The sequence below is a fragment of the Drosophila kikkawai genome, chromosome 2R, assembly GCF_030179895.1.
Source record: "Drosophila kikkawai strain 14028-0561.14 chromosome 2R, DkikHiC1v2, whole genome shotgun sequence".
In the NCBI taxonomy this organism is placed as follows: Eukaryota; Metazoa; Arthropoda; class Insecta; order Diptera; family Drosophilidae; genus Drosophila; species Drosophila kikkawai.
Window position 1 is genome coordinate 8,772,536 of NC_091729.1, and position 27,113 is coordinate 8,799,648.

A 27,113-nucleotide genomic window follows, 5' to 3' on the forward strand; every position below is an offset into this window, starting at 1 on the left:
AGATTTTTCGCATATTTTTCAGCAGTTGAGTCTCTCCGACACATGCCCCATGCTCTCCGTGTCCCATGTCCAAGACGTTGAGCAGAATTTTCGCAATATTTAATTTTAGCACAAGCACCAACACTGGCTGCACTGGCAACAAAAATTGGACTAATTGCCGACAATGTTGGCTCTGATTGACTGGACCAAGAGGCTGAGACTGCGACTGAGGCTGAGACTGAGACCGAGACGGAGGCTGAGGCTGGCCAAGTGTTTGATTGAATGATTGAACGAATGGCAAACGTTGGGGCACCAACACAAACATACGACGAGGCAGCTGCCTAATCCCTGTTATTGGGTCATGTCGCGTCTCTGGGAAAATGTGGCGACGATGTGGCAATGTGGCAACAGCGTTGCTGCCAAGTGCCAAAAACATAACACACCGCCGAGTCGCACTAGCAGTTGCAGTTGCAGTTGCAGTGGCCGTTGTTGCCGATGCTGATGCACTTAATGGTGCTGCGGCACGTTGTTTCTACTTCTGGGAGTCTTGCAGCCGTGATCGAACGTTGTGAAAAGCGAGCATTAAAAATGCCTTTTTTCCTAGACGGGCTTGCAACATTCTCGGTGGGATCGAGGAATGTGTGGGATTGGTGGAGGCAGGGGTCGGGGTCGGGGTTCAGCTTAGCGCCTCGACACGATCAAAGGCGCTTTGGCTGGGGAACCCCCTGGCAGAAGGCCAGAAACAAATGCTCGATTGGCTCTTCCCTTTCGTTTAGGAAGAGAACAAACAAAAGAAAACCATTAGCTGAACTTGTTCTTCGCTCATTTCTAGTTTCGTATGCTAAAAAATCCCCGAAACTCTTCGGAAATATTGCATAATTATTATAAATCAGTAAGCAATGACTAGCCATAAATACAGTGTTTCTGCGAAAACACGGCTCCCATACGATTTTATATTCGATCTTAAACTTCGGCAGCTGATACAACCTTAGCTCTGGAATAATTGCCCCTTGATTGCGCAGCCGTCGCCATAGAAGTGCCATAAAAATGCTATAAACAAAAATGTGATTAAATGAGCATAAAGCAATTGGCAATTACAAGACCACAAAACTTGACTTTTGCATGATTTCGCAACTGCAAGAAAACGACTTTGGTCGCTCGGCAGCGGCGATTTGCCTTAGTTTAAGGCTTCAACTGGAGCTCGACCTTGAGCCAGAATGCAAAAGCGAGCAGCTCCGCAGAGCCAGCTAGCAAAGCTCGCAACTCTCCCCGAGACAACTGTCAAAGCCTCGTTTACAGCGACCAAGAAGCGTGACAGCGGTAGTTCTTGGCTAATTTGCTCTTATTGTTTTATTAAGGCCATGTTTTCCCCTCTCTCTCCCTTGCAGATACTTCTTCTCCACGGTGCTGCAGTTCCAGATCTACCGCGCAATGTGTCGCGAGGCAGGCCAATATATTCCCGGTGATCCCAGGAAGCCGCTGCATCAATGCGATATCTACCGACAGCCAGCGGCCGGCAATATTCTCAAGTGAGTAGTAAACAGAGCCTATGGCATATACTAAAATTTAAATGGTAATATGCATTTTTATGTCATTTATATATTAGGAATAGATTATGAGAGGCTTAATCAGAACAGTTTGGGTTTATAATAATAATATAAATATAACTGTTTAGGAGTGGGGTGGCTGGTAAATCCTCCGCAAAAGGATCAATAAAAGTTTATCCCACGAAGTAGAAAAACGTAGAAAAAAGAGTCCAGAAATTAGGGGGTCGAAAAATGACATCGGCGGAGTGCCCTTTACATGCATTTATTGACAGTCGTATTGGAACTGAAACTTGAGCTTAGCCTAAGGCCCGCTGTCGACCGAGAAGCCCAGCTTAACGGCGCGAGAGCGGGAGAGCGGGAGAACCGGGAATTGGAGCGGCGCAGCCGTCCCTAGAAGCGAGCGACGATCGGGAACACGGGAGCGTGCGATCGGGAATACCGAGGAGCGGAGAGCGGGCGAGCGTTGCTAAGCTGGAAGCGCTTGAGCTTTTGGACGCTCGGTGGGCAGAGGGGAAGCAGGGGCCTCCTGGCGTAAACAATAACTAATCCACAATGATAATTTTTTCCTTAAAATATCATATATTAAATATAAGTTGTACTAACTTTTATTGATTTAAATTATTATTTAAATTGCATTGCATTGTATTAAATCCGGCTCGTAGGACCAATGTTTGGGGTGGGATGCATAATAACCTTTTTACTCTTTCATAGATTGTTTTAAAATTTATCAAAAGAAGACATAAGCAATATAAAATACTTTAGAGTCCAGAATAAGATAAAAGAAAGAATATTTTTTTCTGACATTAACTATACAAGGAATCCAGATTTGATAATTCTATCTCTCTTTCTTATTCCACAGGAAACTAATGGCCAAAGGCGCCTCCCAGCCCTGGCAAGAGGTGCTTGAGGAGACCCTACAGGATGGCCGCTTGGATGGCAGCGCTCTGCGGGAATACTTTGCGCCCCTCGAAGAATGGCTGCGACTGGAGAATCTCCGGACGAACGAGTACGTTGGATGGAACTACGACGGTGACTACTGCAAGCGCAGCATCGAGACAGCTGGACTGCAAATCTTCGGTGGATACTACAATGGTGGCGAGCGCCAAGGGGCTTCTTCGTCACTGGGCATCCTGTTCTTCTGGATTTGCTTCTACTTCGGCACGCTTTTGATTTGAATTTCCAGAGCATTCGAACCAGTGTTAAAATTCCGATAGCAAACAGGCCGATCCACTTACTGCTTCCGCTTATTCAAGTCGCACCTACAACCGAGCTGAACTTGAATCAATGCCAAAAAATACACACTCACAATTCTAAAATTAAATAAACGAAAACATAAAAACAAACCAGACAAATTGCTCGACGGGCGGCACCCTAAAAATTGCAACAAACTATGCAATAGATACATTTAGTGTTGGTCGAACTGGGGATACTTGTTAGTTGGTTTGAATTCACACTATATATTGTATTTCTCTAATAAGTCAGTTAGACTGAAACTGTATAGCTTGAAGTCCCTAATATCACTCACTTAACTTAAAGAACTAAGCAATGTACGTTTAATAATACTATAATCTTATACAGTTTTTCGTAGATTTTCAAGATCCTGGCATGCACCTTGGTTCTATGAATACCCCTTGAGGAAAACCTGTATTGCAGCGTGTGAGGGTCAGGACGGACTGGGGGCCGGTGGCCGGTGGCGATGGGGATGAGGTGCAACCCATGCGGGTCATTGGAACTCCGGTGTCGCACGCACATTGTCCACTCATTTGTTGGGTTCGCTGCCTTCGTTGTTGTTGCCTGCAATTTAATCAAATAAAATAAATAAACTCACATAGCTGCTGCAATTGCAAGCTGTGCTTTTGTTTTTGCTGCAGCTGCTGCCTGCTGAACTGCAGCCTCGACTGCGGTTTCTGGCGGAGTTCCCAACTGGTTTTTAGCAGGGTATGTAATTTTGATTTAATAAATTGCAGCGGCAGCAACTACAGCCACTGCAAGAGTCCAGTGTAAACAAGACAATCAACACTTGTGTGGGTTGATCGGGGGTTACGGGTGGCGGTGCACGGCCATCTCAGTGTCATTGTTCTAAAGTTTATCTTAGAAATAAGACACTTTAGCTAAGTGAGCCGGGTGGCACCGCCCGTCGGATTCCTCAATACTAGCAATTGCTTTAAACAGAGAAGTTCCAAGTAAGTGAGCAAAGTGCTTTAAATTTGCTGAAACCAGAGACGCAAGTAAGTGCTAGCCATTAAGACTTGATGAGCTCAAAGCTGTCGGCTTAGTTAAATATAAGCTAAAATAATGCGTAATCCATCGATAATGAATAATTTAAATAGTCGTTGAAATATATATAAAGTAATTAATTAATAATAGTACCCTTAAATGACTGAAACATTCCTTCATCTTAGATAGTTTTTAATCCTTTTCATTATTAGTTAATTTTCTATTTTATTTTCTATACCTAAACAATGAATACCTAAATATTGGCAAAGAATTAGAAAGTCTTGAAATCTTAAAATCATAAAAAAAGTCATATTTCCCTTACCTACCAAACTTTACGACAAAATTAAATCATAAAAACATAACACTGTATTGGCTTATTGCCTTGAATTTGGTAATAAGTTAACTGATATGTTATAAATACAATTCTTCGGACTTACTCAGAAAATTTAGTACAATCGAATGATAAACCAGGATGTGGATAGACAATAAACTTTATTTATAAACAAAGACTTTTATTTAAGAACCCTTGAGTTGGGCTTGACTCTGACAAAGCTTTTGCCCTTTTATTTAAATTCCAAAGGCTTGGGTACTGGGTGTCTCACAGTCGAGCCAACCTCAAATGTAGCTTTCTTACTTGTGTGGATTGAAGTTCTGTCTCCTAAGCTAAGCCACTTTTAGTCTCATCTTTTACATGATTTAATTTACAGTCGGTCATTAAGTCCTGAGAGATTTTTCACTCTCCTAAGAGATGAAGAAAAGCGCAAGGCGACACATAAAGTGATGATGCAGCAGCTCCCAACGCAATGACAGCAACATGTTAAGGACATGATCAACATTTCAATTAAGTGCAATCACTGCCCTCGCCGATATCGGCTCTGTTCGGGGAGTTGAGTCTCGTGTGCGCCTTGCGCTTCACTTTCACTCTGTGGCATTTACTGGGCAGTGCGCACTTCCGCTCTCCGAGCTCGGGTCCCGTCCCCGTAACCCCCTGCCGGCCTTTATTAGCTCGGCGACAATTTGCAATGACAGCGTAGTTCGGTGCTGTTATTGTAGTGTTTGTTTTTTAGAAGGAACATTCGGGTGAGTAACTGAATCACCGCCAACTGGGAAACAGTTTTCACGAGACTCGCGTTCCAATCGTACGCGCAGCGCCAATCAAGCGGACGGAACTCGGAATGCGATATACAAAATGCAGTGCACGGATTGAAGAAGTTACAATAAAATAAACCTTAAATACAACAGTAAAATAAGTATTTAATACCTGAAATTTATGTCAGTGAAAATAGAAAAGTTAATACTTGCGTAAAAGAAATTATCAAACCTAAACTGGATGATGTTTTAAGCACAAGTTAAATCATTCAAATTCTAAATTAAATATTTTGATCATTTCAAAATAATGAATTAAACGTAGTGTAATCCAAGAAATCGAGTTAACATTCAACAACTAAAAATGGAGAAACTGCTCCTGCTATTCGTAGCTGTGCTCCCTCTGGGATCCAGCCAAAACAGCAGCCTAAAGATCAACACGCATCTGAAGGACATCGCGGACGGACCCGTGGCCCTGGCCTCGATCCAGGGCCCCGGCAACATCTGCATCCGCGAGGAGCCGTACGTGGAGCTCATCCAGGTGCCGGAGATGCAACCCGTGCGCGTGCGCACCTCCAGCTGGTGCATGGAAATCCCGCCGCGGTGCGCCACCTACAAGACGGAATTGCGCGAGGTGATGAGGGTCCAGGTGAGTTGCCCTGCCTCCGGAACACTGACTCCGGACTCCGGGAGGCTGCCAAATGGTCGCAGGTGTTCCATTACCGGCTCTGCCTTTGCGGGCATCTCTTGCGTCATCATTGTCCAGCCAGTGGCAACACCTTCGCAGTGGCCACTTTTTCACCAACTGGGGAGCCTGCGCCAGAAACCTGATTTCGATTTGCCCAACCAGGAAGCCGCTCACCACGATATCCATAAATTGCCCCGATCCGATGGCCGACTTTGATAGCTTTTCTCATATATTTGGTGCGCTTTATGGGTTCTGTTCGCGAACAGGTGCATTGCGCAATTCTGGCGAAGCCGAGCTGGATTTCCTCTGTCTCTGCCGAGTCTGCTATGGAGAACGGAAGTCAGATCCCGAGGCGCATGTGGCTGGTGGCAGCTGTGCTCTGTACATGAAACTGAAGTACCAGTCATTGGTGTCCTTGAGTCTGAGGCCCCTTGAACCGCTGGGCACCTGTTGCGTATTCGGTTTTCTTCGTGTACTCTTTTTTAGTTTATGCGAGGCGGAATTATTGAATTTAATACATGAATTCCACAAAAATGTTAGTGAATTAACACCATTTCATATATTTGAGAATTTGGACCACCATATATAAAAAGAACTGCAGCGCAAATGTAAAATTATTTTTAAAATATATAATATATATATTAAAATATTTAAAATATATGATTATTCAAGAATTCATCTATTCCTTAGCGTTGGCAAAGTATTTTAGCTGGAATATTTTTTGAAATTATTGGAAAATAATAAAATATTATATTGCGAGATAAAATTTTGGGAAACTGCACGTCTAAGCGCATTTCTTTTACCTGTTTGTTAATGGAAGCTACATAGGTTTCAACTATTAAAAAAACTGTCCAGTTAAATATACAGTCAATTAATTATTTTATTGGGTAATGTCAGCCAACGAATAGTCGAATATTTGCATTTCTTGTGAGTGTTTGAGAGCTTGAATAAAAATCATTTAACGTATAATCATAATAATTATGGCAAACCGTTTACTGTAGTCAAACATTGAATCTTATGCACAATACCTACTGCAAACTGATTTTAAACTGCGCAGTGGAAAAGGCGAAAAAACAACTGCAACGGCCAAGTGTTGACCAAGCTTGGCCAGAATCCGGTTGCAGTCGCCTGATCCGAGGGGCCTAATCAGGCTCAGCTGGTTTTTCCTATTCAGTTATTTATTTTTTCAAATATTTCGGGGACCGGGGGCAGGCGAAAAGCGAAAATAATTATGTCATGGTGTCAGTGATGGAAAGTGCTAATGAAAAGCGGAAAATCCAGCACTTATGGCCAGATCGGCCTGGATCGACGGTATTAAGAGCTCCACTTGTGCGCAGCGACTTGATGCCAGAGCTGTTGACACACTTTCGATTGCATCACGCAGCAGAGTTGCAGCGTCGCCATCGCCATCGCCACCGCCATCGCCATGACAAGAGGCAGCCAGTTTTGGCTTAGTTTATTTTTTGTCGGCTTCGTGTCTAATGATTTGTGCGAGTTGAGATCGCTCGCTGCTTGGATCGAATTAATTTCATAATTATTTTAATTGGAGCACTTGAGAGGAGAAGAATCGCCTTAATGGCTGGCACCCCACAGCATATTTCGCCAGTTGTCGCCATTGAAGTCAACGCCTTAGAAAATTTCTTGGCCAACACTTTGCTTGCTTTTTGGTCACAAAATGCAGCCACTAATTCGCCAATTTCGATTAATTAATTAACATGAACACGGACCCACAGAGGTTTTGGGTCTGAATGGGAAATACTGGTTTGATCCCGCCTTGAGCCACAAAGCCCGAAGGATTTCCCGATTATGCAAAGGTAAAGTGTCATTTTTAATTGATAGATGGACCCCACACGACCACGGGCCGTGCTGTAACTCGAGAGGCACAAGTAAAAATTGTCCAACTTGTATTCAATTACTGTTATGACGAACATTTGAAAAGCCAGCCGCAATTATGCAGAGCCAGTGAATCAGGAGACACAACTCGACTCGAATCGAATTTCTCTGTTTATATTAAAATTTCCGCCTTATTCATGCGAGGGGTGACCGCGTGCTCGGGCAGTGACACAGCTCCAGATACGCGGGCCGCCCTCCAGATACAAATCCATCAACAATGCGTAAGTCGGGAAGCGGACTGGGACCAACTACCGCTCCCAGAATGAGTGTGAGAAGCTCGGTGGGCACTCAGTTCATTCAATTAAATTGGCAACTCAAGGGGTATTCGCGGGAATGTGGGTGCCCTTCCTCACAGCCGTCTCCATCTCAATCCATAACTGGCGAGGGCTGGGCCAAAGTCCACACTAAGGCGTTGACAGGGCTGATGGAGAGTTCTTATCGAGTTTATTCAATTAGGGATGTCTTGTAATGAGGCCCTCTTCAGCGTCAGTGAAGATCAAAGATATTTGTGGCACAACTGAGGCCTGTTTAAGTGGGAATCTTGAATCTTGCATAGTTTTAGGCCCGCAGAAAGCCGCGTGTATTACATGGCATACTTTGGGGTTTTTGTAATTGCAAATGCTCTTAAATTAAGTCTTAATAAAAGTGTTTCTGATCTATTTGTAAACTCTTTAAAAAGGAGATATTCCCAGGAAATCTCAGGTTGGTTATTGATGTATTACGAATATGGTATAAGTTTTTAAACTTACCTTACTTGACACCAAGGGGTTTATAGAGCTTTTCAAGATTCAGGCACCTTTAATTTATATTTAAATAACAATGGAATAACGCTGTTTGCAGAAATTAAACAAGACGCGAACAGTTCGCTTCTGCTGCCAAGGATACGAGGGAAATCTCTCCGACAGCCAGGCCACTTGCAAGCCCATTTGCCGTGGCGGCTGTGGGCGTGGCAGTTGCGTAATGCCGGACATTTGCAGCTGCGAGGAGGGCTACATTGGGAAGCACTGTACCCAACGTGAGTATAATAAGCTCACAATACTTGAGTGAATTCAAAATATTTATAATTTCCCTAAAGGCTGCGATCACGACCGCTGGGGCCTGGACTGCAAAAATTTCTGCGAGTGCAGAAATGGGGCTGCCTGCGACAACAAATCCGGCATCTGCCATTGCTTGGCCGGCTGGACAGGACAATTGTAAGTGCTTCGATTATGGATTGGATTATCCTTTGCTCTTATTTTATTTTTCGGCAGCTGTGAAAAGCCCTGCCCTCAAGGAACCCACGGCATCATGTGCCGCAAGGCCTGCGATTGCGACGAAAAGCCTTGCCACCCCCAGACCGGTGCTTGCACTCTGCAGGACCATCCGCTGGAGGTAAATGTAAGCCATGTCATCGTGGAGACAGTCAACTCAACGCTGGAGAAAATGGGCATTATACCACGCCCAGTCCCATCCAGTCCCCTGCCGGAGGTAATAGTGATCAAACAGCCTGCAGGACAGGAAAGCGGCCAGCACACTCCCAAGATCATTGTGCACCAGTCGGGCAGCGAACTGCTCGAGAATCTACACTCCGCTGCGGCCGCCGGTGTTCCAGCTCCTGAGGTTATCCATGTCATCACCAATGGCATCACCTCGCCGCAGGAGCACCTGGCCGGGTTCGTTGGCGGAGACACCAAGACTAGTCAGGCGCCTGCCGATCATCAGTCGGGCCTGGTGACCATGCTGGTCATCATCATGCTGCTCCTGCTGGTATCGATAGCTGGATCCCTTTACGTGTATCGCCGACATCACCTGAAGGAGGCGAGCGTCTATAATGCCAACGGCTCGGTGTCCAATCTGCCCGCCAGTAACCCCGAGGTAGTACTCACTGGGGCCGCGGCCCTGGGCAAGAACTTTCACGAGCCGCTGCCAGAGCCGCCGGTCGTCTTCACGGTGACGCCCCACTCGAACGAGGGTATGTAAGTGTCTCAGCCGACCTTAAAAATTGCTATCACGAAAATAACAACATAACGCAAGGAAGAGAGCTAAAGTTAAGTGTGCGACGAGTATAAGATACCCCGTAGCCAAAGCATTGTTGTTGGGGGAAATTAAAAGGAACACAATAATGCTCAAATTTATACAATAATTAAATTAAACAGGGCGGAAGGCAGAAGAATATGTTGACAAATGAAGAAAATTGTTGACAATTGCTAGGAACTGTTGCGCAACAAAGACAAATGTTGCTAGGAATATGTTGAGCAACATCTATTGGTGTTGCTAAAAGTAAAACATGTTGCAGGAGTTAAACATAGGAAACAATATTTGTTATCCGATTTTATCCAAACATTTATAAATTGGAGGTTTTTTAATATGAGATTTTCAGTCGAGTTTCTATCAGTTTTAATTAATTCACATAAATCGAGTTGCAATTAGTATGATTTATCAGGCACTGATTGCTGAGTCTTAGTTTCCAACATATCGTTTTTGTATTAGCAATTTTATTTATATTTCAAATTTTATTAATTATACAATATAATGTTATATTACGTTATATCCTTGTACAAGTCCTTTAAAAGTGTTAACAAATTGACCTAAAATCTTACAATTACCAAACAGCGCTCACAGAATTGTATGACACGCCCAGCAACAACTCGTCGGTCAAAACACCGCCCTACGCCTACGCTAGGAAGGAGTCCCTCTACTCAGTGGTCTCGCCCAAGTCGCGCAAGGGCAGCCTGGACTCGCATCTCTACGACGAGATCCGCTACCACCAGCAGCACCACAACACCCACGTCCACATTCAGAATCACCATCACCAGCCGCGAAGCCACCAAAACATTCAACACTCCACATCGGTCTCCGCATTCCTGCCGGCCAGGCCGCCTTCAATGCCAAGGAGTGACCAATTCATCAGCGGTGGCCACCAGCCCCATCAGCGACCCCACCATGTAACCCACTTGATAATTCCGCCGCAGAACTCCAACTTTCTACAGGTGCCCGCCCAAATAACAGCCAAGAGAATAGCTCATCTCTGAGGGTAACCGAAACAATAAACACAGCTGTCTCAAATATATTATTAAAAGATTATATTTAAAGCCGCATCAGACGTAAACATTTTGTAGATATAATAAATATCGATTGAAAATAGTTTTAAAAATCATTTATGCATGCTACTGTTTACATACTCATGTATTCTATCCTATTCTAAAAGGTTAGGCTTAGGTTCTGAAAAAGAATTTAAAGTATATCTGATAGTAATACCTGTACAATGTACATAAAATGATTTGAAAATAGTTTTCTGCTTTTTATTAACTTGAAACTTCTCAAACAATAAATGATTCTTAGTTTATTGCGATAAGTTTTTCTTTATGTAAAATAAACATAATTACTTTATCGATTGTAAGAGGTGCGATGGTTATACTTGTAACGCAAATATCCAGCAAAGATTATTATTCCGAAAATTAATCCAATTAAGCCAAGTATTGCCGTTGTTGAAAGCTTGAACACTTTTCCTTTATTTTGTGAAACTGCAATCGAATCGTTGTCGAAGGTATTTTCCTTGATGTTTGAAGTATCGGATGAATATTTCGGCAGTTCTCTTAGGAATCGTGAAGGCATGCCCAACTTCGACTTTTGCAAATGTGGTAATGCCTCCTTTGGCATTGAATTGATTTCTGCACATAATAGTACCAAAAAAGCAATCCAAGTAAGCAAATTCATTGTGTGCCACAGTAATAATTTAGTTATTATTTATTTAAACTCAACTAAATGCACGAAATGGTAGGAAGACGTATGTATTGACGCTCGAAGAGCTGGATATAAACTGCCAGTGAAAATGGTGATTATATTGGTTTAAAAAATCCGACTCCTTTGGGATTCATTTTCAATAGGAAATAACAACATTGCGAGACTAATGTTTGAGCGATGTGCTGTTTAAAAACAAAGAAATAACTACAATTGCATAAATTCTCTTGAGTACGCTGGTCGACCGCTTTTCGAGAACGAGAGCTGGTGCTGATAAGCTCCCCGAGCACTACGAAGTTCCCCAGTAAATCGCTCATTCGGTCCGCGACACCCTAACTTGATACTACAGGCGGCATGCTGTCGAGGGGACCGTCGGCTCTGCTAGCTGTTCTGCTGACGTTGGCGACGGCGCCGGCTCTGATCGAGGCCGATTCTGGAGAGCTCGAGCTCTACGGGGACATAGTGACTCCGGGGGAGTTCGAGTCGCTGAGCCTGACCCGCGAGCGCCAGCAACATCTCTGTCAGCGCGAGGTGCCGTAAGTACTGAGAACATTCTATATCTATACGGCCGAGCATTATGACCTTCTATGTATTTGATGCCTGGGAAGCACAGACTAGGGGAAACCCCAAAAAGCGCGATTGTTGAGATTTTCCGATTACAGGGCCGTGTTTTTCCAAACCGAGAAGGATACCGTGCCACGCGGCAATGGCTCCACCATCTTCTATCATCGCGTCGAGGTCTGCTGCCTGGGCTACCGACGTGACCGCTACTCCAGCGAATGTGTGCCCGACTGCTCGGAGTCCTCGCCGGACAACTGCCGCAACGGCTTCTGCCAAGCCCCTGGCCGCTGCGAGTGCTTCGGGGAGTTTGTCCGCAACGAGCACGGTGCCTGCATCCACACCTGCCCGATCGCTTGCCAGCATGGCAGGTGCTACCTGAACGGGACCTGTGCGTGCTTCCCAGGCTACGCCCTCGACCAGGAGACGCGCCAGTTCTGCCGTCCGCAGTGCTCCCAGGCCTGTGGCACCCACGAGGAGTGCTCTGCGCCAGGCCAGTGCGACTGCTCACCGGGCTACCGCCGCACTCCTGACCTCGGATGCCAGCCCGTCTGCGCTCCTGACTGCGGATATGGAAAGTGCTCGGCCCCCAATCAGTGCGAGTGCTTTGCCGGATTCATAAAGCGACCGCAGCGGAATGTCTGCGAGGCGGAGTGCTACATGTAAGTATGCACAGTTTGGTGTAAAAAAAAGGTCTATATTTATCTGTAAAAATGATTAGCAACTGCGAGAATGGCTTCTGTGAGTCGAGGTACAGGTGCCAGTGCCGGGAGGGCTATCGTTACGACCAGAACACCACCAGCTGTCTGCCGGAGTGCACCGATAACTGCGGACAGGGGAATGGAGTGTGCATCGCCCCCGGAGTCTGCCGCTGCTTTGAAGGATACGAAGCTCACCTCACGGGCTGCCAGCCCAAGTGCGAGAAGTTGGTATCGTTGGGGAAGAGTTAATAGATACGCAGCTTACGGCTTAAACTTTCACAGATCCTGTGGCAAGTATGGTCGTTGCCTGGCCCCGAATATCTGCGGCTGCGGGCAGTCCCAGCAGCACTGCCTGAATGGAATCTGCGACGAGATGGGGCACTGCGCATGCCCTCCGGGGGAATCCCACTTCGTCGACCGCTGCCTAAAGCCTCAGGAACTTACCCATCAAGTCTCCACCAGGGAGCAGAGGAGGCACTTGAATCACCAGCTAGGTTACGAGTTCAATGCCCTCATTGGGCGTCTCTTTAATTTCACCTGAGTAAAAACAATAAAGATTGCAAGTTTTAAGTATGCCTGCGTCCGACGGTTGCTTAGGTGGCCTGGCAGGTTTGGCGTCCCTTGATGCCGCTCTTGGTGAATCCCGGCCTGCAAATGCAGAAGTTGGGAGCGCTGCAGAAGCCGTTCTGGCATCCCTGGGGGCAGTGGGGTTGGCAGATGTTCCTCTGATGCTCGTCCCTCACGTAGCCCGGCTTGCATTCACACTGGTTGTTGCCCACGCAGACGCCGTTGAGGCAGGGAATGTCGCACTTGGGCTGGCACTCGGCCAACTTGCGGTCCCACTCGAACCCGGAGGCGCACTCACAGACGTCCGGCGCAATGCAACGTCCGTTTTTGCAGGGTCTGGAAGGGGAGGCATTTTGTCAGGATACAGATTCGCAATCTCCTCTCAAGACTTAGTTTACTCACATCGTACAGATGGCCTCACAGCGGCCCTGCAGCTTGAGGTAGCCCCCATTACAGGTGCAGTGGCCGGGAGCAGTGCACCTGCCGTTCTCGCAGCTGTCGCAGACCGGCTCGCAGCTGCCGTCAGCGGCTAGGCGATAGCCCTCCAGGCATGCGCACTTATTGGGGGCGACGCAGCGACCGAAGGCGCATCCTGGGCGGCACTCCGGCTGGCAGTACTTGCGGGTCTCCGGATCCAGCGAGTAGCCCTCGCGGCAGCGGCACTCGTTGGCCTCGTCACACACCCCGTTGCCGCATCCCAGCGGGCAGGTGGAGATGCATTTGCCCTCGGCGGTACGCACATGGCCGGGAATGCAGACGCAGGTGTTGGGCGCCGTGCAGATGCCGTTGGGACAGTCGTCAGCGCAGATGGGTTCGCAGCGGCGGTAGATGTGCGGATTACGCTCGTAGCCCTCGCAGCAGACCTCGATGCGACTCATGTCCGGAGTGGTGCCGTTACCCACGAACTTGTCGCGGGAGTTGCGCAGGAGCGAAGCGGTGCTAAAAGTGAGTTTAAGTTTAAGTTAATTCAATACATATACAGTTTTTTTGCGCGAGTCCCACGCCCACATCCCACCCAACCGAGCGCCGTGTGAGGCGGTTGTAATCAGCATGTAAAACCCTAAAGTGTACTAGTACTTCAAACTCCCGCCTATAGTGATTTATTACTAAGGGGACATAAGTCCTAGATGGTATTCGAGGAACCTGAAAGTTGAGCTGTCCTAGCAGGGCTCTCAACCTCGCCGTGGATTAGTTTGTGAAAAAAATACAATGCCAAACATCGTTCTATGGCTAGCAATGATTTCTAAATATTATTATGATTTTCATAAGGTCTGATAGTAAATTTAACTTATGCTTGTTTAATTTTAAGGAAACTATTTGTTCAAATCGATTTGACCCTAAAAGTAACAGGGTTTTCACTAATTATTTTCTGATTTTTGAAAGAAAAAAATTAGAATTGTTTTAATTTGAGAAACAGAAAGGGATCTTGAAAGACTTATCTACTTAACACTGCAAAATTATAATATCACAAATTTATAATATATTTCAAAAGATAAATATTTATATTAATATTTTTATTCCCCAACTAATATTCCATCGATACCTGAATCAATATTAAATTATGTACCGCATTTCGAAGCTTCACGTTGCATAAAACGAGTACTTGACTGCACACTAAATTCATCCACATTATTAGCTTTTACTATCAATGAGCACTTAATTATCAGGCCAGTGGAGGAAGTCGAGGTCGTTAGTTCATTATTTTAATTGTGTGCTTTGTTTTCGAGTGCTCTCTGACCATAGTTGAGAGTAAATAAAAATGTGTTCCTTTGATTAAAACTTACGGAACTTCCTTGAAGCAGATGCCGCTGGCCATCCCAGATCTGGTCCTATTGATGAACAGCGCTGTTTCGTCGAGGACTTGGGGTCGGCGATTAGCCGGAACAGTCACAGGCTGGACATAGTGCCCATAAAGAGGCGGTAGGGTGGATGGTTGGTATGTTTCCGCCGGAACAAAGTTACTGGATCCAGCCTGGTTGTGGTTGCTCCAGACGTAATTGCTCTGGTTTTGGCTGTTCCAGCCATAAGTGCTCTGGTTGTAGCTGCCCCAGTTGAAGCCGCTTTGGTTGAAATCGGTGGCGTTTCCGGACAGCTGGAGGTTGCCCGACGGGGGTTGGCGTGTCTTGATGCCTGCCGTCTTGAACTGGCCCTGGCCCAGGGAGCAGATGGCCAGCAGAACACTCAGGGCCAGCAGCTGGGGCGGTGAGCTCATGGTGATGTCACTTGATTGCGATTACGTATGGAAATTTCAGTGCGCCCACGTCCACGTCCGTTGGCGACTACTGCTGCACTTCGACTAGTCGGCTGCCAGTGCGAAAGCTGCGGATCTAAAGCCGGCAGCCGCAAATCGCCTCCGGCGACCCCTTGTCCGTCTCCTAATCAGCACCTCGCCATTGGTCGCATCAATGGGGCGAACGGAGCGAAGGTTTGCTCTCGGCAGCCTTAGGGCAAAACAAAATGATAATTTATATTTGCTCCGACGTAAATAATGAATTTCTTTTGTTAACAATCAATGGGCAATTCCACGAAAATCTTAGCGAACAGCGATGACTTCAGCAACACTTGGAGGCTGTTGAGTTGGAGAGAGCAGAGAAGGGTGCTCTTCTTGACTGAATCTCATTTATAATTTACAAAGGTTGATGATTTGACATTAAAGGTAAATTAACTCAAAGTAACGATAAATATATTATTTAAACACACATTGATTTCATTATAATCATTTTATTGTTTATTTAATAGCTCTTTTATTTTTGGTTTTACAGCTTGCAGAACTGGACTCAAAATAGGATCTCAATACCCTTTCAGTTTGCCATTGGATCATTAAGAATCGATGCATTATGGTTAAATAGCATATAATAATTTGGTTTTTATGTATTAAAAAAATTAAGATTAATCATATAAAAAAACTATATTTTAGATTTGAAATACATATCTAATACAATAAACATTATACATTTTATTGCTAAAAAAACAAAACAGAGTTTCATTACATTTTACCTATACCTATTATATTTACAGTTTGACAGTTACAGTTTTACATTCCCAGCTTTACATTTTCTCTACATCTACCAATCGTTCCTATGACAGCCATATGATATAGTTGTCCGATTTTTATGACATTTATTCCAAAATTTCTAATATAGTAAAAAAAAGCTTACATCTCAGAGTAGATAAAAATACGCAACTGAAGCTAGAGAAATTAAAAATAATTACAGCAGCCCATTCAAATTTTCAACAATTTCTATCCAATTTGGCCGTTTCTCAAATATGGGTACCAGGCGAACAGAAACCAGCAGTAAGCAACTGAAAATTGTTACAAAAAGTCCAAGTTTTGAACCATTTAGGAGCAAGCGAAAGTAACGGCTGTTTTCCCAAAATGCAACTCTGGGCAGGCAGCTCAGAGAGGGATAGCAAGTGTCCAGAAAAGAAGAGAGCAGACAACACAGAGTTGTATTTTGGGAAAGAAGCCAGGTTTGAGTCTCCGCTGACTTTCGCTAGCTCCCATAAGGTTCGAAACTTGGACTTTTTATAACAGTTTATACCAGTTTTCAGTTGCTTGCTGCTGGTTTCTGTTCGCCTGTTACCCCAATTTCAGAAGCAGGCAAATTGCATGGAAATTTTCGAAAATTTGGATGGCTGCTGTAGAGCGGTTGTTGTAATGGGGTTGTTGTTGCAATCAAATGGCTGTGCCGGCGGTAAAAGGGTATAAATGCATAAAATAAAATATAAATGTTTATACCAGTTATATAGTTTATACCAATTATAAATTAAATAAATAAATATTTAAATTAAATATTTTTTATTTTCTTAAATATTATAATTTTCAATTAACGGGGGAAATAAATAATAATTTAAGTCGCAACTGAAGCTAGAGAAATTAAAAATAATTACAGCAGCCCATTCAAATTTTCGACAATTTCTATGCAATTTGGCCCTTTCTCAAATTGGGGTACCAGGCGAACAGAAACCAGCAGCAAGCAACTAAAAACTGTTATAAAAAGTCCAAGTTTCGGACCATTTAGGAGCAAGCGAATGTAACGGCTGTTTTCCCAAAATTCAACTCTGGGCAGGCAGCTCAGAGAGGGATAGCAAGTGTCCAGAAAAGAAGAGAGCAGACAACACAGAGTTGTATTTTGAGAAAGAAGCCAGGGTTGAGTCTCCGCTGACTTTCGCTTGCTCCCATAAGGTTCGAAACTTGGACTTTTTATAACAGTTTATACCAGTTTTCAGTTGCTTGCTGCTGGTTTCTGTTCGCCTGTTACCCCAATTTGAAAAGCAGGCAAATTGCATGGAAATTTTCGGAAATTTGGATGGTCTGCTGTAGGGATGTTGTTGTAAAAAGGTTGTTGTAGCCAAAAGCTGTTGTTGTCGGCAACAAATAGGTATAAATGCATAAAATGAAATATAACAGTGTATACCAATTATTATTTTTGCCCAAAAGTTTTTATAACAGTAGATACCAGTTTTCAGTTGCTTGCTGCTGGGTTCTGTTCGCCTGTGTTACCCCAGTTTGGAAAGCGGCCAAATCGAATGAAAAAATTTGCTCACTTGCATCAGTGATGCTCATCTGCATCAGTGATGCTCATCTGGCTATTTTGCATTATTGGGACAAAATGGCATTTTTCTAACTGCCAGTGATGCTCAACTACCTGTTTTGCATTATTTCCATTTATTTCTCACTAACAGTCAGTGATGCTCATCTAGTTTTTTTTTTTTCATTATTGGGACAAAATGGCATCTCTCTAACTGTCAGTGATGCGCGTCTAGATATTTTGCATTATTGGGACAAAATGACTTTTCACTAACTGTCAGTGATGCTCATCTAGCTATTTTGCTTTGATGTTTCTTTCATTTTCCACCACAAGAATGCCCTTCCATTGAGCCTGTTTAAATTATCCCACCCAAAAAAAAACCGCATCCTCCTCATAACTCAAAAATAACACATTTTTTAAGGTTTATTATTTCTTTCAACTTTAAATAAATAAAAGAAGAAAAGGTGAGGCATGTGGGAATGTCGGAGGTCGTTCCCAGTGGTTTCGACTCGGTCTTGGTGGCACTTCTGCTCCTCCTCGTCCTGATCCTCCTTGCCAACGCTCTCTGTCTCGCCTTCGGCACCCGCTTTCAGTTCCTGGCAGCTTGCTGCAATTAAATTAAAAAAAAGGGTGCGATTTATTTTGATAATTTTTCAGAAACAAAACTAATTTCAGGTTCATAACTCAGCCAAAAGTGCATGAAATTCTATTCGGAAAGCTGTTCTGAGTTGCCTGAGCCTAACAAAACTGCATACTACGTTTAGGGTTCTTTTCAATTTCATTTTTTCTCAATTTTTTAGAATTTTAATATTTACATATTTACATATTTTTGCAAAAATGGTGCGATTTATTTTTGGGGAAAATAACTAATTTTCAAAGGTTCATAACTCAGTCAAAAATGCATGAAATTCATTTCGGAAAGTTGTTCTAAGTTGGTTATTCTAAGCTTAACAAAACTGCCTACTTAGTTTTGCTTTAATACTTACCTGTAATTTTTAAATAATTGTTTAAACAAAAATGAGCAAGAAACTAATTTTCAAAGGTTCACAACTCAGTCAAAAATGCATGAAATTCAATTCGAATTATTTAACCAGAATGGCTCGATTCTTAGTGATCCAATTGCAATCGGCAAGGGTATACAAACTTCAACGTGTCGAAGTTAGCTTCCTTTCTTGTTTTTCTAAAAATATATCGCAGCTATATGATATAGTCGTCCGATCCGGCCCGTTCCGACATATATAGCAGTGAGAGTATATAGAAGACTATATGCAAAGTTTCATTCAGATAGCTTTAAAACTGCGGGACTAGTTTGCGTAGAAACAGACAGACAGACAGACAGACAGACGGACAGACGGACAGACAGACAGACAGACAGACAGACAGACAGACAGACAGACAGACAGACAGACGGACAGACGGACAGACGGACAGACGGACATGGCTAGATCGACTCGGCTATTGATGCTGATCAAGAATATATATACTTTATAGGGTCGGAAACGTCTCCTTCACTGCGTTGCAAACTTCTGACTGAAATTATAATACCCTGCAAGGGTGTAATAACACTACAAAAATGTTTGCTTCACTTGGCACCTTCAATTTCAAATATTTATAATATGAAATTTTTAAGGTAAAAAAAAATTGAATTGTTGAAACAGAATATCTTAGCTGCTATGAAACTATGAAACATGCGACTAATTAGATACTAGATATATTATTTCTCATTCTATTATTTATTTCTATATATTATTTCTAACTTCTTTGTTGTTGATCATATTAAATTTTGATATCAGAAATATTTCAGCTCATTTAATAGTGTTTTCGTTAAAAATCTGAAATGAATAAAATTTTGTAATTACATATTTAACAGAAAGTTCTAATAGTTAGTGCCCCTCAAAAATGGTTTAACTTAAAACCAAAGTACATTAAGATTGGGGTAGATTTCTATTTATTTATTTATTTTATTTATTCCTTATGACATTTCCCATCTCGTCGATAGTAGCCAGGCGCACATTCGCAGGTGTCTGGCAAGACGCACAGACCATTGGAGCAGTCCTCCCGGCAGATGGGCAGGCACGTTAGCTTCTCGGAGCTGCCAATGCGGAGGTAGCCATCGCAGCAGTAGGAGATCTGCCGTCGCCTGGAATTCGGATTGATGGTGTCCACGCTGTGAGAGAGCAACGAATTGTGATTAGGCGCTGGTGGATTCTAGAGAATGTGGACTTCTCACTTGAGGTCCCTGTAGCAGATTCCGGAGGGGCGATCGGCCAGCGCATCAGTGCGCCAGCTGGGAGTGGGGATCGCCGCTTTCCAAAACTGGGCGGCGGCGGGAGAGGGCAGATCGTAGGCCAGGCAAACGATAAGTAGGCCAGCCAGCACTGATGTCAAGTGCATTTCGCTTGGCGCTGTGACTAGGAATGAGGTCGGTTGGAAAAGCGAGAGCAGCGCTCGCCAACGTCTCGGGGCAACTAAATTGTCGTCTGCGTCAGGCCCGGCATTTAAATGTACGAAGAAAGAAATTGTCTATATTCGTATAAAGATAATTATATTTTTGATACCGAGTAGTCATCGGGTATGTTGAATGGGCAGGGCGTATTCATTCTTAGTTAACTACTTATGTTTTACGTAACTCTGAAATCCTTGATCTCGTCACTTAAGAATTAAACAACATTCTGTTTAATCTAAATCTGTTGACAAGTGGCTCCGCGAGGTATCCCCCGCATGAGCATTATTTAATCCGAAAATAGACCAATGGGAAGCTCAAGATATGGGTATGACCTACTGATAAGGCTACAACAATTGAGAAATATTTCAGTGTTTATTAGTGTTTTCTTCCGCCGCTGAAAGTGCGAGCAAAAACAAGGGCTTATCTCAGAGCCACCACATGGAGTTGTAGACGAGGTTGGAGCCGCCCAACACAAAGTGCCTGCCTATGAGCAGATTGAATTCCTGGATCAGCGAGGCGTTTACCCGTACGGGGTTCATCGAGGCGTAGGTGGTGACCGTGTCCGGCGACATGCACTTGTCGATGAAGCGCGTCTTGCCCACCTGGCAGCGGCAGCGTCCCTCGGCGTTGCAGAGTCCGAACTCGCACTTCTGGTACGTGCGGTCCGGACCCGGCACCACAGCGCATCCGCAGACGTCCGGAGCTATGCACTTGCCGTAGAAGCCGCAACCCCGCTCGCAGACTGCGTCGCAGCGCTCCCGGTTCCGGACGTAGCCATTGAAGCAGCGACAGTTGCCCGGCGAGATGCAGACCCCGTTATCGCAGGTGTCCCCACAGTCCGGCAGGCAGCTCGTCGTATTCTCGTCGTAGCGATATCCGTTCTGGCACACGCAGGCCGTAAAGTTAGCGCAAAAGCCGTTCTCGCAGCGTCTGAAAAAAGTTTAAGCAAAATTAAGGGACACTTCTAAGATATTGAGTTCGTGAAAATGTTAGATATATTTCAAGACCCTCTTAGCTTCACCTGTTAAAGGTAAAGTCACCATATATTACGGCACTTTATACTCACTTGTAGCAATGAGCCTCGCAAGAGCTCCTATTGAGCCGCTTCTGATATCCCGGAAAGCACTCGCACTCGTTCGGACCCACACAGTGACCGTAGCCGCAGTCGGGAATGCACACAGGCTGGCATCCGAGTGCTGAGGATTCGCGCAGGCCACGTGCAAAACCCTCGGCGCAGGAGCACTTGCCCGGCTCCAGGCAGACCTCGTTGTGGCCACAGGTGGCGTTGCATTGTGGCTGGCAGAAGCGGCGCGAACCGTCCAGCTCGTAGCCCTTGTCACACAGGCAGGTGCCGTTCAGGAAGCAGCGCCCGTGGGGACAGCCAAGTGGGCAGGTGGGTACGCAGTTGTTGCGGTAGTTCAGCACAAAGTCGTCGAAGCACTGGCACAGGCCTCCCGCTACACAGAAGCCGTTCTCCTGGCAGCGCTCGCCGCAGTCGGGAACGCATCGGCTCCAGTCGTACTCGTAGCGCCGCCAGCCCTTGCAGCACACCTCGATCACGTTGAAATAGGGATTAGTGGTGCTGTTGCCCACAATCTTTACCTCCTTGTCGTACTGAAAGAAGACAGCACTGCACAATAACAGGAGTTAAAATATATCTAGAAGCGGAACTATAGTAATATTTGTAGTTAAATAAAGGATGCTATATTTATATTCAAGAGGTCAATAGGTGCACCTCCATCCTTCGGCTTGGCTAAACAACTTACGGCACTTCCCGGTAGCATTTGTCCGGATGCTCTCCTCGGCGGGGCAGGGACAGCCCGTTGGGAATTATGTATGGCTTTCGACTGGTGGTCGTGGAGGACAGGCGCCTTTGCTGTGCCTCCAGCTCCCGTTGCTGGTCACGCTGACGCTGCGCCGCCTGCATCCGGAGCTGCTCGTCTTTTTGCTGCTGCAGCTGCCGCTCGTGCAGCTGGAGCTCCAGGGCCTGGAGAAGGCAGACCGAGAGGAGAAGCAGGAGCGAGTTGATGCACAGACTGCGCAGTAGGGGCGACATCCTGGATTCCCGATTCAAGCTCTTTGACCGCACCACCGAAGCGCTCAAGTCGCGATTGTTCACTGCTCCAGCGATGGCGACGCAGCTGGGCAGGCCTTTAATCGCAGCCGGGGGCACAGATAAGAGGGCTTTTGGCTTTTAATTGTAACGAACGAGATCCAGAGACCACAAGGCCAAAGTATGTCAAATGAGAATGAACTACAGAACTTGTATGGTACTTTACAGCTAATTGAACAAATAGCAATCGTTTGTTTTTTTAGTAAGCACAAATGTTACTTTAAATCTGTGTTATCTACAGGCCCGATTCGCGAGCCAGCTAATGTCTCAGCTCGGCTTTTGCTCAAACCGATTCTTTATTATTTATTTATTATTTATTATTATATTATATTATTATTATCCGACCGGATAAGGAGTGTTTTTTAATGACTCACATCAGATGGCCAGAGGCTAGGATAAGTGTCTTAAGATATTGTTTTTTTTTAAATCGAAGGACATTTCAAAATACAACAATATGTACAGGTCGTTGTAGAGCAAACATAAAACGCGGAATAGATCATGTGCCTCAAAATTTGTTTTAGAAATATCCAAAGGCCGAAAGTAACGTGATGGCCTTGAAGGAACTGAGTAACGTATTTGACTAAGAAGCTGACTAGAAAAAATATGTCCTTTGATTAGTTTCTAAAGGAACATCACGCCGTGGCAGGTCCGACGATCCTTAAGAGAGGGAAGGTCTATCAACATAGGAAGGGAGGCGGCGAAGTGGGTCCCAGTCTAAGCCCCGAATAGCGAACCGAAGGAATGGCTTCCGATTCAATAAGGTCTTGATACTCTGTATATTGAGGGGAACATAGACACGAATGGACATAGGTTGGAAAGGTAATTTTAGAAATTTAAAGTTGATTAAACATAACAACAGCATAAAAAGTGCGAGCAAGTAATCTAGTAATTACACCGATTTTAGTGTATGCTCTTTGGTGCTTAGCCTATTATTATAAGATATAAAATTTAATGCGCTTAAAGTGAGCAGATATAAAAAACAATTTTTTTTTTTTTTATATTTACACTTAATGTAATAATTTATTTTAACTTTTTTAATTAGTATTCCTATAAATTCAAATAGCTGTAAGATCTGTTCTCGAACTTTTGCAACATCTACATTTGTGTTGGCAACACTAGTTGCTCAATATGTTTCTAGCAACATAGTACTAGCAACATGCATCTAGCAACATATTACTATTTCTTCATTTGTCAACATCTTTTGCCTTTCACAATGTTTAATTTAGGTTTTTAATAAATTTAAACAAATTAGACATAGTGAATTTGGAGTACCCATGTTCCTTTTAATTTCACCATCTATTCTTTGCCTAACAGGTATTTTAAAGTCGGTCACACTCGTCTGCAGCTCTCCTACTTGTTTTGTTTTATGTTTAAAAAAGCTAAACCGAATTCCGCTCTGTTTATGAGAAATCAGCACAGCTTTTCTGATAAGCCGCCAAACAAACAGCGTTCGAGTAGCAAACTCACAAATCTCAAACAAAATCAGTACAATTTTAGCTGGCAAATAGTGAGCACTTCCATATTAAAAATAAGTCACAATGCGGCTGCCAGAGCTGAGCTTGGGCCTAAGTTTTCTGCACCTTTTATTAAGCATTTATTGTACTAATGCTCACTTGCCAAATTTCGGGGACTACGAGTCTCGATATGGCCCGCGAAGACCCAATTCCCAGGATCCGGGAAACTATGGTGGCGCCTATTTGGACAACAGGCAGCTGAGAAATAATAATAGACCTGGAGCAGCCAATTTCGAAGATGCCACAAACGTAGATCAGCAGCGAACGCGTCGCGAGTATCTGATACGTTCCCATGAAACACCATCGGGGCACAACAAGTGCCGCATATGGGTGCCGTAAGTATGGATTGTATTGATAGCACGGCCTAAAAGTCTTTGAGTACTGTAATCTATAATGTGTAATCTTCTATTTAGTCTTTGAAATCCAAGCCATATCTTCTATAACCAGCTGGCAACTGTTTTGTTCATCATTTCTTCATTTAATTTAAACAAAACTTTGCCAAATTGTCCTCATAAGTCTATATTTTCGATGTTCCAAGTTTCTCTATAAAGAAATGCCGCTATTTAAGGAAGAAAGGCAAACAAACACACGGATATTCTTGTTTTATACAAACTTTTTAAACTTATGAGCCCTGAACATTTTCTTGTTCTGATAATTTCTATTTACATCAAAACGCTACTAGCATATTGAAAACGTACTATTTACTAGGCTGAATACGAAGTACAAAAAGATTAAAAGTTATAGCATATATGACTAAATCCATATCATCAGAATTGCAATTTAACTTGCATACATATATACAAACACCTTAACAGATGACGCAAATACAATATTGCATAAAACAGTTTTATTTAGCATACATATTAGGTTTATTATCTTTTTCAAAGAATACAAGAAAATATATTAAGGGTAATGGAAAATATTTTAAGTTATTCATAGACAATCTATTAAGCAAAGCTCACTAAAGCTAGTTTTACTACCATCATTGCAGTCCTGAAACCGTAGAGAAGTACCCGCACGCCAGTGTCATCCAGGCAGACCAATCCAAGCGCCTGTCGCAGATCGAGGTCTGCTGCACGGGCTACTCGGCCAGTCGCTACAGGGGAGTGACTGCCTGCCGGCCCCTGTGCGGATGCCGGAACGGGAGCTGCCGGGCTCCGGGCGAGTGCGACTGTTACGAGGGCTTTGTGAAGAACGACAACGGCGACTGCGTCTTCGCCTGCCCACTGGGCTGCCAGAACGGCGTCTGCTACCTTGACGGCAGCTGCCAGTGCGATGCGGGCTACAAGCTGGACGAGACGCGACGCTTCTGCCGGCCCATCTGCAGCAGCGGCTGTGGCAACAGTCCGCGGCACAACTGCACCGAGCCGGAGGTCTGCGGCTGCGCCAAAGGCTACCAGCTAACGGACGTCGGTTGCCAGCCAGTCTGCGAGCCGGACTGCGGAGTGGGTGGCCTCTGCCAGGAGGACAACCAGTGCGACTGTGCACCGGGCTACAAGCGCAAGGATGGCGTCTGCCAGGCTGACTGCTATCAGTGAGTTTTTTCTTGAATTATAGGCACAATTTGCAATATTAACCTTTACTATCCTTTCACTTTCACAGAAAATGCAACAACGGCGTGTGTGTAAGCCGTAACCGATGCATCTGCGATCCGGGATTTAGCTACCACGAGGAGTCCACCATGTGTGTTCCAGTCTAGAAGGATTACTCACTTATTTTGCGGGTCTTCTGACTTTGTTGGAGTATTCGTGGATAATTTTAATCGTAAAAATAGGTTGCACCAGCATTTAATCCAAGTTTAAGATAATTTTAATTTTAATTTATAGAATTCATAACTCTAATGAATGAAAAAAACTTTTCAGAACTAAAAACAGTATCCAAGTTTATAAAAACGAACATTTTAATATGAATTATTATTTGCTTGGCTTTTATCTACTAAGTACTTGATCACAAGGTTTACTTGTTTTGCTTTAATTTAAACTTTTTTATTGAAATTAAAGTTCATGTCATTGACAACATCCGGACTTAGGGGCGATAACAAAAGTGCAGGCAATATTAGAATAAACCCGTTATCGTTATTATTAAGGTTGTTTTAAGTAACAATAAACTAACAAAGTCGGCAAAAGCCCCGCATGGATATCGACTTTGTAAATTTCACTAATTGAGCGGCATTTTCCCTTTAGACGTGGTTACCCTTTACCTTGAGATTCATTCACCTTATTTAAATATGTTATGTTGTTTCGTTATATTATAATATCCAACTTATAGAAATTTGTTAAAGAATGTCGAAAGTGTTGTAATTTCTGTCTCGAAATCGGGTTTTACCAAAACTTATTTTAATAAAGTCGAGAATACAATTACCAGAATTTGGAAAATATGATAGATTTTCTTTGAGAATATACCTTAAAAATCGAGTGTAAGAGGGAAAAAGAGACCGAAGCTCTCGATAAGCTAATGACAATGACGTTGTAATACGGAAACAAAATAGAAAATCTGGGGGACTTTGTAAGTAAAGCTGCATTAAACTAAATAAGCTTACATTTTTGAGAACGCGTTATAAAATCAAAAGAACATTTTAAAGGAATTTATTTAAAGTTATTCGAAAGAGAAAGAGAGACAAATGAAATATAAACATATCAAATTGAAACCACTTTTTAAATTTGTATATTAAACAACTTTTGCTGCTCCTTAACATTCCATTCAATATAACAATATTTATACACAAATCAATACTTTTTGTTTTTACATTTTCCAAAGTGAAATCTTATAATAAAAACACAAGTTACTAGCCTACAAAATTTGTGTTTATGTTTAACTTTTGAAATACATTTGTGGTGACAGCAAAAATGAGTGTAGCTAATAATTTTCTATCCACATTTGTTTGTATTTATTAACGCTTTCTTCTACATTCCGCCTTGTTTAAGTACATTTTTTTAAATAATTATCTCACAGTCGAAACCACTCAATTGTAGCATTTCTTCTTGATTATAACGTATTATTGAGAGTTAATTAACTATTTCAATTTATCATCTCATTAATATTAAGAAGAACATTCTGCAAGAAATAGTGCAATGTCGTCTTTAAGTATTCATATTCAAGTTTTAATATCGATATATTTTATTATGTATAATAATTGTAATATGTGAAATTACATGTTGAATAAACAGGCATAGATACTAATTTATATTCCGTTTTGAAACAATATAAGTTGAAAAAAAGAACACTTACAAGTTTTTATGTGTATTTCCAACCATTAACAATTTCAAAATTGGAATACTAATACTAGATTTTTAGCAATTTGACTCAAATGCTGTACACTTTTTATTGACAACATAGGCCCGCCGATCGTTGCGGTGTACCAAAACCTTTACAAGCACAGCCACGAATGCCACAAGAACCACAATGCAGAAAAACCAAAAAGCAAATGATGACCAGTCTTCCTTGGTAGCTATTGTCTCGATCTGTGCAGTTGTATTAGGAAAGGCGGTAGTTTCATCTGTAACTGCATTTGTGTTATCGCCTTGGGCAGCCACTGAAATCTCTGATGTTTCG

General features: G+C 43.4%; 6 protein-coding genes across 6 annotated transcripts in view; 3 read left to right on the forward strand and 3 right to left on the reverse strand.

Annotated features, from left to right (window-relative positions):
* Ance-3 (angiotensin-converting enzyme Ance-3) overlaps positions 1-2,869 on the forward strand; it is a 50,425-nt gene extending 47,556 nt beyond the window's left edge. Inside the window, exons 8-9 of the mRNA XM_041776949.2 lie at positions 1,368-1,508; positions 2,386-2,869. Of these exons, the coding sequence (XP_041632883.1) occupies positions 1,368-1,508; positions 2,386-2,701 (457 nt within the window). The 3' untranslated portion in view covers positions 2,702-2,869. The remainder of the gene's footprint in view (positions 1-1,367; positions 1,509-2,385) is intronic.
* A 2,007-nt stretch (positions 2,870-4,876) lies between these two features.
* On the forward strand, positions 4,877-12,962 carry NimA (Nimrod A). The gene is made up of 9 exons (XM_017167775.3): positions 4,877-5,478; positions 8,251-8,425; positions 8,486-8,603; positions 8,661-9,361; positions 10,003-10,419; positions 11,480-11,666; positions 11,793-12,350; positions 12,410-12,613; positions 12,672-12,962. The coding sequence occupies exons 1-9, from the start codon at positions 5,194-5,196 to the stop codon at positions 12,928-12,930; spliced, it is 2,904 nt and encodes a 967-aa protein (XP_017023264.2). The 5' UTR covers positions 4,877-5,193; the 3' UTR covers positions 12,931-12,962.
* NimB2 (Nimrod B2) lies at positions 12,885-15,261 on the reverse strand. The gene is made up of 3 exons (XM_017167848.2): positions 14,741-15,261; positions 13,359-13,895; positions 12,885-13,292 (listed from the first exon to the last, which is right to left on the reverse strand). The coding sequence occupies exons 1-3, from the start codon at positions 15,166-15,168 to the stop codon at positions 12,983-12,985; spliced, it is 1,275 nt and encodes a 424-aa protein (XP_017023337.1). The 5' UTR covers positions 15,169-15,261; the 3' UTR covers positions 12,885-12,982.
* A 4,158-nt stretch (positions 15,262-19,419) lies between these two features.
* On the reverse strand, positions 19,420-19,968 carry NimB3 (Nimrod B3). Its single transcript, XM_017167902.3, has 2 exons — positions 19,719-19,968; positions 19,420-19,655 (listed from the first exon to the last, which is right to left on the reverse strand). The coding sequence occupies exons 1-2, from the start codon at positions 19,880-19,882 to the stop codon at positions 19,454-19,456; spliced, it is 366 nt and encodes a 121-aa protein (XP_017023391.1). The 5' UTR covers positions 19,883-19,968; the 3' UTR covers positions 19,420-19,453.
* Positions 19,969-20,254: 286 nt separating this feature from the next.
* On the reverse strand, positions 20,255-22,062 carry NimB4 (Nimrod B4). Its single transcript, XM_017167837.3, has 3 exons — positions 21,701-22,062; positions 21,001-21,564; positions 20,255-20,864 (listed from the first exon to the last, which is right to left on the reverse strand). The coding sequence occupies exons 1-3, from the start codon at positions 21,988-21,990 to the stop codon at positions 20,360-20,362; spliced, it is 1,359 nt and encodes a 452-aa protein (XP_017023326.1). The 5' UTR covers positions 21,991-22,062; the 3' UTR covers positions 20,255-20,359.
* Positions 22,063-23,550: 1,488 nt separating this feature from the next.
* On the forward strand, positions 23,551-25,698 carry NimB5 (Nimrod B5). The gene is made up of 3 exons (XM_017167877.2): positions 23,551-23,896; positions 24,553-25,095; positions 25,164-25,698. The coding sequence occupies exons 1-3, from the start codon at positions 23,586-23,588 to the stop codon at positions 25,258-25,260; spliced, it is 951 nt and encodes a 316-aa protein (XP_017023366.1). The 5' UTR covers positions 23,551-23,585; the 3' UTR covers positions 25,261-25,698.
* Positions 25,699-27,113: the final 1,415 nt, after the last annotated feature.